At 43.4% G+C, this 13873-nt stretch overlaps 1 protein-coding gene across 2 annotated transcripts in view; it reads right to left on the minus strand.

The window, feature by feature from the left end:
- SOBP (sine oculis binding protein homolog) overlaps positions 1-13873 on the minus strand; it is a 158178-nt gene that overhangs the window by 63552 nt on the left and 80753 nt on the right. Inside the window, exon 5 of one of the 2 annotated variants that reach the window (XM_060030144.1) lies at positions 2431-2526. The exons of the other annotated variant lie outside the window; for it this stretch is intronic. Within the exon in view, the coding sequence (XP_059886127.1) occupies positions 2431-2526 (96 nt within the window). The remainder of the gene's footprint in view (positions 1-2430; positions 2527-13873) is intronic. 2 annotated transcript variants of the gene reach the window in all.

A 13873-nucleotide genomic window follows, 5' to 3' on the forward strand; every position in this document is an offset into this window, starting at 1 on the left:
CTACAGGAAATCGACAGTCACATAGCAGGTTTTTCTATCAGCCAATGCTTTCTTTGTCAGTGCCTTCTGATTACACACACTTGTGTATTCTAGGCATCGGTTCTACTTTGCTTTTGTTTAGGTTACTTAATATTCCTCCTCTTCCAAGAAGCAGAGACAATCAATAGTCAGTTATAAAGTCAGAGGTCATGTCCCATCTACCTGGCCAGGGTACTTTCTGTCAACACCTGTGGCCCAGAGGGTTAGCCTTCCAGCCATGTGTTCCTGATCACCTGGGAGCCTGGAAGTAACCTGTGCCCTCAAGGCTTTCTCCCAAGAGCCATCACCATCTTCCAAAGAGCTCCCCCACTTTCTAAAGCCACCCTTGTTCTAGCGAACCATGCAAGATGGCAGACCCACCCTTAAGGTAAGAAAAGCCCTTTGGAGTGGGGCTTGCAATCTTCTCTCACCAAGTCTTTTTAAAATTTGCCCTAAGCTGCACTAAGAAAACTCCAAGGACTTCCTATTTCTCTCTTATGAATGAACAAATCATTTTCATATAGAAGCATAACTTCTCAGGGCTTCATAACCAGCCAAACACCATCCTTTCTCTTGCAACTGAAAAAAATTACAATTCTCCTTGGAGAAATAAGCTTACTTGTTTTTTCTCTCTATTTCTTTTTTTTTCTTTTATCACAAGAAAGTGTACTGACCAAAATAAAGCATTTCTAACAGCGACTAAAAGGACAAAGATTGTACCAATCTCTCAAAATTACTGCCAACACAATATCATGTTTAAGCATAGCAATGACTAAACGTATATTTTCTCTAAAGATAGCTGGAAAAGATGTTCACATATATGTTTTACTTTCTCCAGTATAAACTGACCACAGCCAGAACTCAAGCACATTCATTTTTCCAATAAATAGGAAAAAAAAATCAAATATGGCATATTAGTTTTAACAATATCTCTAAAAAGGAGTAAGCTACTCTCAAAAGCATTTTGATACCAAAACATAGTATAAATGGCCCCTATAGTCTTCTGCTAGAAAATCAGAGTGACGGAGTAAAACATTAAAACGAAAATGAAAGAAAAGGGTTCCCCCCAAACAGGTAATGCTAGCAAGCCTGGAGGTTTAAGAGCCCTAAGATAAAACATAAGGTGAGTTAAAATTTCAGGGAAAAAAACTGCACTTACAAGCAACAAATTTGCCTGTGGATTAGTTGGTCAAGGGACGACACACAGAATAAGTGATGCTATTGTAAACCACGCAAACTGTGGAGTGGGAAGGAGTTTCTTACTGTCAACATCCAGCTACTGTGGCTAGAATGAGAAAGAACTGTATTTTTCTCTCTTCTCCTGCTCTTTGGACACTTTGTTTTTAATGAACAGTTGGTATCAGAGCTAAGTCCAAAGACTGTTACATGTGGGATTTCCTAACGCAGAGACCTGGCAGGGCTGTGCTGTTAGGCCAAAAAACTAAACAGAAAAAGAGACTACCTCAAAATGTAACAAGTGAGCATCCTCATTCTCTTTCAGTGTTTTCATTTAGTTGGAGCAAATGTTTTGCTTTAATGCAATTGAAAAGAAAAGAACATTTAGGGACAACATAGCTAGATCCCTCATAAAGCTTCATTTTCAAAAGCAGTGTTTGAATCTCTAAATAAATGACAATTCATTCTCTGTTTACTTTAGGTAAACAGAAAATGCATTGCAGAGCACTTGTTTTCAAAAGCTAATCAAGAACATTAGGTCCCAACAGATTCATTTAATAGAAATATAATAGGCATTCCTGCTCGCTTTTCATCTTGTCTCGCTATAAATGCTAAAATGAACAGCAAATTAACCCTGCATTGGAACAGAGTCCCTGTCACAGCTGAGATCCTCTCTCTCACGACTTGGAAACATCCCCGCATCCTGTCGCTGCTTTGACTTCTACATAGGAGAGAGAAAGCGCCTGATTGAGTTTGGCAAGAGAGTGTAGGAATACTTGAATTCTAAAGGGAGTACTGCGTGTCAACTCTGCTATCTTTCCTAGCAGAACAAAATATTACCATGTTGTCTCCTAAAATAGTGTACAATTAGGAAGTAGGAGGAGGGATGGGGATGGGATTTTTTCTTTTTTTTCTTTCCAAGCTACATACATCAACTGTCTTTTTCTATATTTTTAACTTTACTAGCCATTCTCCAAATGGCTGCTTATCAACTACTATACAGAACAAGCTAATAAAGACAGGGCCATCCAAGCTCTATAATCAGATACAAAAGATTTGCAAACAATTTGAGATCTTATAATTCATATTCAGTGATATCAGAATTAGCATTTAGAACTCTATACAGAAAAACTATAATACTTCAAAACTTATGTAATAATGAACAAACCCTTTCAAAAACTGTTTTCACTGTGCTAAAGTAACATTCTAGACTTGTTGTAAGTATGTTATTCTTACAAGTAGTTCGCAGTTATTCTTGAAGGCAAGCCTTGGAGTTTCCTTAGCATAGTGCTGCTGGGGAAAATTTTCAGCATGTCCATCTTCATCTCTAGCCTGAAGGGAAATATAATGGCCTATTTAGGGACTTACAAATAATGGAAGAAAAAAAGCTAAAAGCATAACAGCTCAGATCATTAAACAAACGGGAATCCAGAAATCACAACATTAATAAGAAATTTGTTTAAATACGCAGTACGCCTTTTAGGTATCAAAATTTGGGATTTATTTTTCTTTACATAGTTCAGTTTGAACATGCAAATTCATTGTGGTGTAATATTTAAAATGATACAAAACAAATCAAAAGCAAATAATTCTGTTGAAAATTACCACCACTTCAGACTTCCAGTGACTTTTGTTGCACATTTAGGATTATATGACATACATACGTGTTTAAACTTTTTGGCATGCTTAAGCAATCTCTAGATAATGCACTTTTAAAAAATTCTAATAGCAAGGCCATAAGAAAAGCAATTTGCATAGTTATATTTTGCATTGTAATATTATTAGAGATAAACTGATTCCCCTCAATTTTTAAATAAAGATCTAAAAGGAGTAATGATCTAGTAAGAACAATGATTCTTCAATCAAATGCAGTAAAAAAAAAAGATTTAATTAAGAAGCTGCATTAAAAGTTACTGGTTATTTTCATCTACACTGTTAATTAAGAAAGCTGAAGTTTAAATGGAGACATTAACAGAACCCATTAGCAATACCCCTTGCATACAGTCTTCCCTTTCTAATCTCCATTGGTTTCTGGTTTGGAGTTGGAGAGAAGAAAGAGGTAGGTGAAAGGAGGCGTGTCTGCAGCACACTCATTAAACCATTCATTTGGGTGACACTTGCACTCTGCTCTGCACTCCTCTTATCTCAGCCCTAACTGCTCTCTCTTTCCTGGCCTCCTGAAATTCACAGCTGAGCTGTCTCCCTCACATATGGCTTGCATATAATTATGCATATTCCATTTTGCACTGCATTAAAATGATGAGCTCCTGGCTCCCTGCCAGCTGATTTTAAAAAGCCCAAGTGAAGTAGGAGAAGGGAGAGAAACACAGGGAGAGCCGCACAGGAAGCAGCAGGTAGTTCTATCTGCTGTCTCTTTAGCTAAAATGTATGTCTGGCACCAGGGGAACAGCTGAGAACTACCTGTTGTGATGTATGGACTGAGGGGGAGAAAACCACGAGCATACATCTGTGCATAGCGATGACAGCGCTGATGTATTGTTTCTCTTTTAATGGCGTGAAATCTGCCCCTGACAAGTATCACTCAGAGCTCTCAGCTAGACTAGGGACTGTCGTTTTAGAAAGGGATCACTACTCCGTACATTTTAGAATGTACAGCTTGCCTTTCATAAAGGCTTCTGCCACTTATTGCAGGGAGGGAACTGATGGAATTTGGAAGTGGACTGTCATGGTAGTAATACTGGGGTTACAAAAAGTATTTTTGAGATTTACAAACATCTCTGGGATTTGGTGCCTTTTAATTTTACCTTTTATTCCCCCCCTCTACCAAATCAGAGTAAAATAAAAATGCAGGATTGGACGATGTGTGACAGAAAAAATGTGTAAGCATGCTCATGTCCAATCAAGGCACTGAAACCAGTGATGTTTCTTCTCACAGCATCAGGTCTACTAGGCAGCTACATCAGTGTTTAAGCCAATAGAGCCTTAAATGGGGCCCATTTTAAAGCAGAGTGTATACATAAAAGGCAGCTGTATAAAAAGCGATAAGATGCCAATGGGTAGCAAACATGTCAGATTCTTAAGTGAATTTTAAGGCACTCTGTGAGGTGCAGGTCTCTTGAAGGCAGGGACCTCATTTATTTCATCTTTCTTACTCTACTATGCCCAGCGCCTTACTTTTAGTTGGTGCTTAACAAACATTTCAGTGATGAAAAGAAACCCATACCTGGTTAGTAACTAGACCCTACCACAACTCTGTAGAAGACACCACCTCAAAATATGCTAAACTTGGTGGTAGGTTTATTATATTCCTGATGCACTATGATGCATATGCTTGGAAACATACTTGGCATATAGTTTACAAGGGCTACTATTTACATATGTATGTCTATATTCAATATATATGTATCTTGTGTATAAATATTCATAAGGTGGAAGATGTTTATTATGCATGTACTATGTATACACATTCATACACACCAGATGCCTGGGGATATTTTCAACATTAGTGGCAAAAATATATTCATTCCACTTACATGTAAGGTGCTCACAATGCTTTTTATGTTTTTAAAGAACAAAAAAACCCATTAAGGTTTGACTGTGCTTCCTCAAAGGGGCTCCAGGATTTTATATAAAGTCTCATAATTTATGAGAGTAAATAAAACAGCAGTGGCAGAGAAAGGAGAGGAGGGTTGGAGTGATCAGAAGTGGAGAGAGAAAGGCAGAAATTTGCTTCTTTATTAAACCGTGTATTTGCCTCTGCATCACACTCCATGGAGCTTGGAACAGTCTGCCTCTGATAATCAACCTGATTCTTGAGTCCAAGAAATTCCATCCTCCAGCCATTCGCTGTGTTTCCACCACATGCCACAGAGACGGAAAGCATATGACATGCAAGAAGACCAAGCACCATCACCCTCACGTGTGTGCGCACACACAAGCACTCACACACCTCTCACTGACGTAATTCCCTTTGCATTCTCAAGTTTTTTAACGTAAAATTTTAAACTATTATTACTGGACTAAGTGAAATTAAGTGCATTCATCTAAGGCAGTAGTCCTCTGCTCTGGTTGCATATGAGAATCATCTGGGGTGTTGTTTTTTTTTTTAACATATTGATGCCTGAACTCCCCCTCCCCACTATGTTTCCAAGATTCTGATTTAACTGGTCCAGGGTGGGGCCTCGACATGGATTTTTTTTTTTTTTTTTTAAAGCTCTCAGGTGGTAGTAATGCACAGGCAGCCCGAGAACCACTGATGTCAGGAGTGTGCCTGGAGGAGGGGTATTGAGAGGGGGCCCTGAGCGGACTTGTCAGCATGGCCTCCAGCCAGGCCCCAGGCCCACTGGAGGGAACAGCTATGCAACACTAGGAGGATACAGGATGTGTCTCCAGCAGTGGGGTTTACTCCAAAGATTTAGAGATTTCATGACTAGCTGCTTAAAGCAAAAACTTCTCTTTATTTATTTTTAGTTTCTGGTGTGACAAATAGTCTTGGAAGAACTACTACACCTCTTCTTCAAAAAGGCCTTCCTGAACCTCACTGACCAAGTCAAATACCTCCACTCTGCCCTCTCTTAGGCCTGACACAGGTGCACCCTTACACTGGCTGCTGTAATTTTTGTCTTCCCCACCAGACTGCAAGCTTTCTAAGGGCAGGATGGTGTCCGGCTTCTCGCCATTGGATCGTCGGCCCCAGCCACTGACTGGAGCATAGTAAGCGCTCTGTAGGAACGAGTTTAATTATCATTCCACAGCAACTTGTGGCAACGTTAGACAAAATCCATTAGAACTTCTTTACCCTACACGCGCAGATTCATTTCAGCACTTCAGATTCATTTGTATATTGAAGCCATTGCCTTTTTCTGCATCTGCCCCATTATGGGTGGCAGACAATGGCGTACCATGCAGGTAGACAGAGGGAGTCCACGACCCCTGCAGGGAGGGTATGTAAACACTGAAGCTGCTCGGAATCACTGCTCACAGTGATAACACAAAGCAGACCAACTCTCGGCTGCTTTCATTATTGTTCTGGAATTCTCTAAGGACTGTGCCTCCTCTAACGGCCTGTGTCGAGGCGGACCACCCCACCACCAGTTCGTGGTATCCACCGGGGCCAGGAGACCGGTGTTGATGTCTGACTTTGTTCTAAAGTGACCAGTTCTTGGGCGTCCCTGGTGATGCAGTGGTTAAGAACCTGCCTGCCAATGCCAGGGACATGGGTTTGAGCCCTGGTCTGGGAAGATCTCACATGCCGCAGACCAACTGGGCCTGTGCGCCACAACTACCGAGCCTGCGCTCTAGAGCCTGAGAGGCACAACTACTGAGCCCACGTGCCACAACTACTGAGGCTGCACGCCTAGAGCCCGTGCTCCACAACAAGAGAAGCCACCACAATAAGCCCACGCGCCGCAACGAAGAGTAGCCCCCGCTTGCTTCAACTAGAGAAAATCCGCACGCAGCAACAAAGACCCAACGCAGCCAAAAATAAAAACAAACAAATAAATAAATTTATTTAAATAAATAAATAAAGTGACCAGTTCTGACAGAAGGAATGTCAAAACACGTCATGATGAACTAACTCTCTCCATGGGTCTTATTCTCAACAGCTTTATTCTGACTAAAATGCTAGAGATTTATGCCAACTATGGGGAAAAGCAAATGGGAAACTTTTTCACATTTTACTACAAATGTGATTGTCAAACCAAAGGTGCATTTTTGATCTATTATTGTAAGAAGGCTTCACTTCTTGCCATGGAATAGAAATAAAACTTAAAGTCCTTCAGTTAAACTGCAAGGGGATTTCCCCATCTCGCTTCCACTCATGCATCTATTTTCATGCCATGCCTAGCATTTGAATAAATAATAGATAATGTGAGAAACTAAGACTAATTTTCTCTCTATCTCAAACACCTCTGGCTTAAACAAACTTTATTTTCACCTCTCTTTCCCTGTGAATCATCACTAATTTACTTTTTAAATTTTGATTCTTACATTCAGCAAACTTTATTTCTTCTTTCAAAGAATCCACTTATTCCTTTGGGCTAAAGCCTTGGTGCCATGCGCATATCCAAGCAAGATCAGCATCTTTTCTCCTCAGGAGGATTCCTTTAGAAAATGTGGAACATTCTAAAAACAGCTCCACTGGCCCATCCCAGAAAAGTGCAATGTTTCTGACTCAAAGAAAAGGTTAACACTGTTGCCATTTAAGTGGAAGGATAACTAGGCTTGGGAGTTAATACCTCCCTGTGAGGAATGGGACTTTACACCTCCCTGTCATTGTGATTTCAGAACTTCTTTGGAAAACAAGAAAAGGTTCTGCCTGGAATCAGAGCTCGGGGGAGCGCTGTAGAGCTTCCAGACTTTGCTTTCCAACCCTTTAGCAGATGTAGCACGTGTCAGCTCACACATGTGCTGCGGTGACTAGACTTGGGAACATCAAAAATAGTGCATCTCAAAGTTGCAGGAGTACGCTTAGAGATACAGAGCTCTAGAGCAAAAATTTTAGATTTTATAACTAATTTTTGGAATCAGAAGCAATAGAATTTCTTTTCAAAATTCAAGATAAATTGAAGTTATCACAGGGAGACCACTTCTGAAAACCCGTGGAATTTCATTTTCTGGTGTACCATTTCTGGTCTGAACTTCCTTTGTCGAATGTCTATACACACTGCCACATGTGGCCTTTCAGCACGTCACGAACATCTCTGTGGACTTGACGTAAACAACAGCCCAGCTTCTTTGCCGCTCAGTGAGGTTCAGCCAGTGCTGGCCCTGGGCTGGACAAGCACAGGGAGGCCTCCGGAGTAGCTCCTGCTTCCACTTGAGGTACTGCCAAGTTACTCTCATCTCAGTGGCCCAATTCCTCATGACTGAAAGCCCTGTTCCCTTCAACTGGATTCCTGTCCCTTACCTCATTTCCTCAGGGTAAAACCAGTTTCCATCTCTCCTCCCCCACCCTTCTCCTGGAAAATTCTTAGGCATCTTTTAAGCCTTCATTCAGACTGCAGCTCCTTTAGGAACCCACTTGAGACCTCTTCCTCCTGGTCTAACCTGGGCTTTGTACGCTTCTGTCTCTCTATATCCACTCCCTCCATTGCACTGTACTATGACCATCTATGTGTTTGCCTTCCCCACTAATCTGTGTGGTCCTTGAGTGCAGAAACTGTGGTCAGTTCAGCTGCAAATCGCTAGGGCCTCATCTAGTGCCTGGCATATTATAAAGGCTCCATAAATGGTAAGTGAGTGAGAGAATGAATGAATGAATGAGTCCTATCCTTTAACCCTAGCAACTGGACATTCTGCCTTGCACCCCAGTCCCCAGAGGTGAATGTTCTGCCCCTGAACCGAGGAGAACTCTCCATGCTGAGTCTCAGCAGGCCTCTGCTGGCGCTTTCTGACGTCATCTGCCTCACATCTGGGCCATCACCGACTATTCCATGAACTTCTGCCCAACTTGATTAGTGTCCCTCCCACTTGGTTAGACACTAGGGTCTTAGCCTGAAGATCCTGTACTCAATTTGGACTTTGGCCAATAATCCTTTTGTCCCATATGTTTCTCTCCTCCACCTCCCACCTGGACTGACTTTTGCCTAACAAAGATCAGTCTAACCTCTGGTCTTTGCCTACGAAACTCTCATCCCCCAAATTCCGTTCCTAGATCAACCAACCTGGTGCCTCGCTCCCTGTTTCTTTATCTCACCTAGTCATAGTGCCCCAAGTCCATCTGGGACTCCTTGGTGTAACTCACCCCAGTTAGGACTCCTCTCTCACCTTCCCTACCAGAATGGAAACGCCTGAGGGCAGAGACGGTGCATTATGTATGAAGCCCCCATGCTCAGCGAGTACCTTGTATAACAATCCTATAAATATACGTTGAATGGATTCATTAATCCTTTGCCCTTCCTTAAGGTAAGACCCAGAAATGCCCTTTTTTCTCTACTCTGAGCTGCCTATCTCTACAGATGGGTTGTTTCTATGTAGGTACATATTCAAGTCACTGAACATCAGAAGGCAGATGGGTCATGACAGGATTGTGTGTGCATGCAGCTTGGGCAGAGAGCTTTCTTTCTAGACCGAGGACTCCCACCTGGCATCAGGCTCCCTGCTCTGGAGGTACTCCAGGCACCCAGAAACTTCAATGTGCGGAGCCAGGCATCTGCTCAATTCATGTTGCTACCAATCTTTGCATCCCGATCCTTTGCCCTCCCTTTCATTAGCTTGTCACTGAAGACTGACTATGGGATTCTGCAGCAGTGCTGCTTTACTTTGCTCTTTTAACAAAATGTATTTAAATTCCCACTTAGCATGTGGGCCGAGGGAGAAGCTGTTTCCCCCAGCGAAGTTCCTCCTAATTCTCCATCGTCCTCAACTGGCAAGCAGAGGGGCTCTCTCCATACCTCTTCAGGCCCCTCTGACAGCTCACATATCTCTGATGGATGAGACGGACCTATTTGCTGCTGCCCTTTTTTCACTCCATACAAACCTTTATATGTATCATAAATTTTTAATAGCCAATTTCGAGTCTTCAAAGAATAACGGCAACAAACATGCAACATGAAGATAATGGGAATCAAATCATGTTTATGGCCTCCATGAGCATCTCCTTAAACGACATCAGGTCAGAGCTGCTCAGACCTGCGAGTGTATGAGGCTACAGGGCTGATCTCGCGCCTGATTAATGGCTGCCCTCACTCAGGGCCCTAATGGATTGCATGACAGTTACGGCAACAGATTCCACATCAGCCTGAAATACAGCTACCACACGGACTAAAATATATCATCCTCAATCCAGCACGTTACAGCTGTGTCTGGAATAATCAGAGCAGTTGCTAAGTGGTTCTGAAATCCCTGTTTTTGCTTTTCCTTTTTAAAATCTATTTTCTCTTTAGCGAACAGGTGACCCTTCTGGATTCATCTTGCACTGCTATTTGTCAGGTCACCTGAGTGTCTTTGTTTGGTAAGAACTGTTTTTTCAAAGTGGCCACATGTAAGACCCGGCAACTGGGGCATGTGGCCCCTTCTTTTCAATTCTCAGCTAAAGCGACATCACTATCACATCCCAGTCAGCTTCTGATCATCCCAGGACCCTTGATCCACAGTGGATTATCCAGACTCCTGACTGCTCTCCTTCCCCCCCGCCCCCACCTCTGCCCATAGCACGCCATTTGGTTTTTCGCTATTCATTTGCGTCTATTACCCTGGGACCCTAGAGGGGAAACAGAAGGCAGGGAATCACAGATGACTTTCTTTTCTCTGACCAGCAACCACAGAAATGCCATAATCAAGGTCCAGATACAACAGGATTGCCTCCATCTCCTCTGGACAGTTCATATGCTAAGCCGCAGTCAGCCCCGTCCCCTGGGTGCCCACTAACCTGCAGACGGGACTGCAGAGACCCAGAGGCTGATCTCAGCAATCAGCCTGCACTCTTGTCACTGGTCCCCTACCAGCTCTGGTTTTGAGTCCACTTCCATACCACTCCCAGCTCTCCACTCTCACCCTTGACTCTGGCCCTGCCTTGGGCCCTTTCATCTGTGCACTTGGCCTGCCTGGAGCCTGCAGTCCCTCATGGACTTAGCTTTGGACCGTCCACTCTGGTCCTCCACTCTGGACAGCCACAGGAGGGTTACTCTGGTCACTGCTTTGGCCTGGGACAGTTTTACGGTCAGCATCTAATAACAGTGCTCCAAGTACGATTTGTCTTAAAGATACGATTTCTTTAGTAAGAAACAGAACTGTGAATTATGCAATGTGTGTAAAGATCTAAAATTGGCCTGAACATGAAGAAGAAAGACCAGGACTAGGTGTAAAACCCTGACTGTCACTGTGCACTGTCCACACAAATGTTCTGACTGACTCGGAGCGGTGCTGTGATTTATGTGGAGGGGGCAAGCAAAGAAGGACAGGGTGACCGGTCCATGGGCTCTGCCCCCGGGTCTTTTAGATCGTGAAGTCAGAATGCGATTCTGAACAGGATGGTCCTCCTGACAGCTCCAATTATGATCCACGTGAACCTTGACCTGTTAACAGAGGCCCCATCAGGCTTAGAGGAACAAAGTGTAAATTACCTGGCTTCCAACCCCAGGACCAATCGGCAAAGATGGCAGCACAGAGGCTTCCTGAATAACAACCTCTGCTCAAACAACACTCTCTGGAGTCTTAGTTTTTAAAGCCCAGTCATTCTGCAGATGATGAATGGAGGTAATAAAAGGTGGGATTGTGGCATGTTTAAATAGGAGATAATCGTTCGCGCAGAATCTGACTGGGGTTGACAGAAAGGCCTGTTGAGGCCTTTCTGCCGAGTATCAGGTTAAAGTCCATTTTTGGATGACAATTTCAGTTAACACTTGTTCCTCTGTTGTGATTACTATTATCATTATTATTATTTATTATTATTATACTTCCAGGAAGTATATTCTGGAATCAAAACCCAGGTGACAAAAGACAAAAAATGACCTGGGTCTCCACGTCCTCTCCCTTTTTAGAATAACTGAGAACAGGGGATGCGTAGGCTCCCTGTACAGCGAGCGGCCCTCCCCCTTCCCCCCCCCTTTGCTTTAATCCCTCCCTCACCCAACCATTCTGGTACCAAAATTCCCAAACTATTCCAGTTCCTCTGCACCCTGGTATCTCAGTTGCCCAGCGTGATTCTAGATATGAGATAACTGGTAGCCCCACTGGAAGGAGGTTCCCAGACCACAGACTGGACCGCACTGGAGAGAACGTTACCACTTCCAGAACTTCCAACTCAATGACCGCTTCACAGGGCTCTTACCACAAAGGAAGAAAACTCAATATAGAAGTCACTTTGACAGTAACACAAGACTCAAGTCTGTTCTGTGCAAGACACCATGCTAAGAATTTTGCAGACTTCAGCTCATTAAAGCTCCCCAAACCCTTCTGAGGTCTGTATTACCATTACCACCTCCATTTTGCCAGCAAGGAATCTGAAGTGTAGCCAAGTTGAGTACCTGTCCAAAGCTAAAGAGCTGATAAAGACAAAGCTTGGCAGGTGTCTCGACAGCAGGCACCGGCTCCTGTCCCCACACCGCAGGGGCTCTTCCACAGCGGCACAGCCAGCAGAGGAAGCCTGGCTGACAATGAGCAAGAGAAACGGCAGACATTTTCGGAAGGCAGAGAAATGATGGCTCAAACGTCCCTGTGGGTCCTGGTGGAAAAGAGGGACATCTTGCCCTGTGGTCTCCCCTCTTCATGGTGAAGCACTGATGCCCAACGCAGCTCAAATGGAGGTGGTCACGGAAGCTGGCACCCCACAAGGGCCTGAGGGGCGGTCTACTAGACCACAGCCAACACAAGCAACAAGAAGACACCAAAGCCTGAGCAGACCGAAATCCTGAGCCCACCAAGGTGGAGGGCAATGGCCTCTCCAAGTATTCTGCCCTTGAGGTATGGGGCAGAGACGGGGAACGATGGGAGGGGAGAAAGGGTGAGGAGTGGACATCGAAATGGGAGTGTGCCAAGGAGTCTTGCACAGCAGCAGGAGGAACTCTGCATGGAGATGGGGAAGGACACATCCTTGAACTTGACGGACTTCTCATTAGGGGGCCTGCTTGTTTTCAAATCTCTCTTATATTTTGGTTTCATCCTACAAATTTAAGATTATGGGATCCTAAGGTGAGAGTGGGAGCCCAAATCTTTTCTTGGATATCAAGATAGATTGAGACGGGCTTCCCTGGTGGTGCAGTGGTTGAGAGTCCGCCTGCCGATGCAGGGGACACGGGTTCGTGCCCCAGTCCGGGAAGATCCCACATGCTGCGGAGCGGCTGGGCCCGTGAGCCATGGCCGCTGAGCCTGCGCGTCCCGAGCCTGTGCTCCACAACGGGAGAGGCCACAACAGTGAGAGGCCCGCGTACCGCAAAAAAAAAAAAAAAAAAAGATAGATTGAGACATGTTTTCAAGGACAAAGGATTCTAAATTCATAAAACTCTTCTTGTGGCTCTTGCCTAAGCATAGAACATAAAACTGTTATGGTTTGATGTGGAAAATAGTAAAAGGGGAATAAGAATGATCAGTTGATATAACTATTACTAGTATTAGCTTTCCTTTATTAATAATAACAAGCAGAATGCAATCAAGTATCCTAGTGTGATAAAGAAACTTCATTCATTTCTTCGCCTTACGGGATGACAGACCTTTCCCTCTGGATTATATTAAAATGTTTTGCCCAAATTCATAAACTGTAGGTTGCACTACTCCAAATTTACGCCAAACCACTTTGTGTGGCACTGTGACTTCACAGAAAACAGACCGCAATGACAAGAGCATTTACATAATTTTTTCCTGAGGTCTCATTCATTCATTCATCACTCATTGAGCATCTACAACTAAGTATCCAAAATGAATGGCGTCCAGCCCACATGCTCAACACATTTTAATTTCTGAAGTTCAATGATAACAATAGAACGAACGATCCCTAGCCAAGGTCTAACCATACACCTTCTGGAGTGTCGAATATCATACATTTATATCCTATTTAAAATTTAGATTTTTAAATAATTATAAATTTGAAAGGTAAATAAAAGTAAACCACAAAAAGTAAGGAGTAGAAAATATTCTCATAAACACACAAGAATTATGAGGAAGTAAAAACCAAGAAAAAGCAAGAGAAAATTCTGAAAGTTTGAGCAGCCCTGTGCCATTTGGTTGAAGAAGTTAGTACAGAAAGGGGTGAAGAGAGCCATTTGGTGCCAATAACGAG

This window comes from Delphinus delphis, chromosome 14, assembly GCF_949987515.2.
Source record: "Delphinus delphis chromosome 14, mDelDel1.2, whole genome shotgun sequence".
Classification (NCBI taxonomy): Eukaryota; Metazoa; Chordata; class Mammalia; order Artiodactyla; family Delphinidae; genus Delphinus; species Delphinus delphis.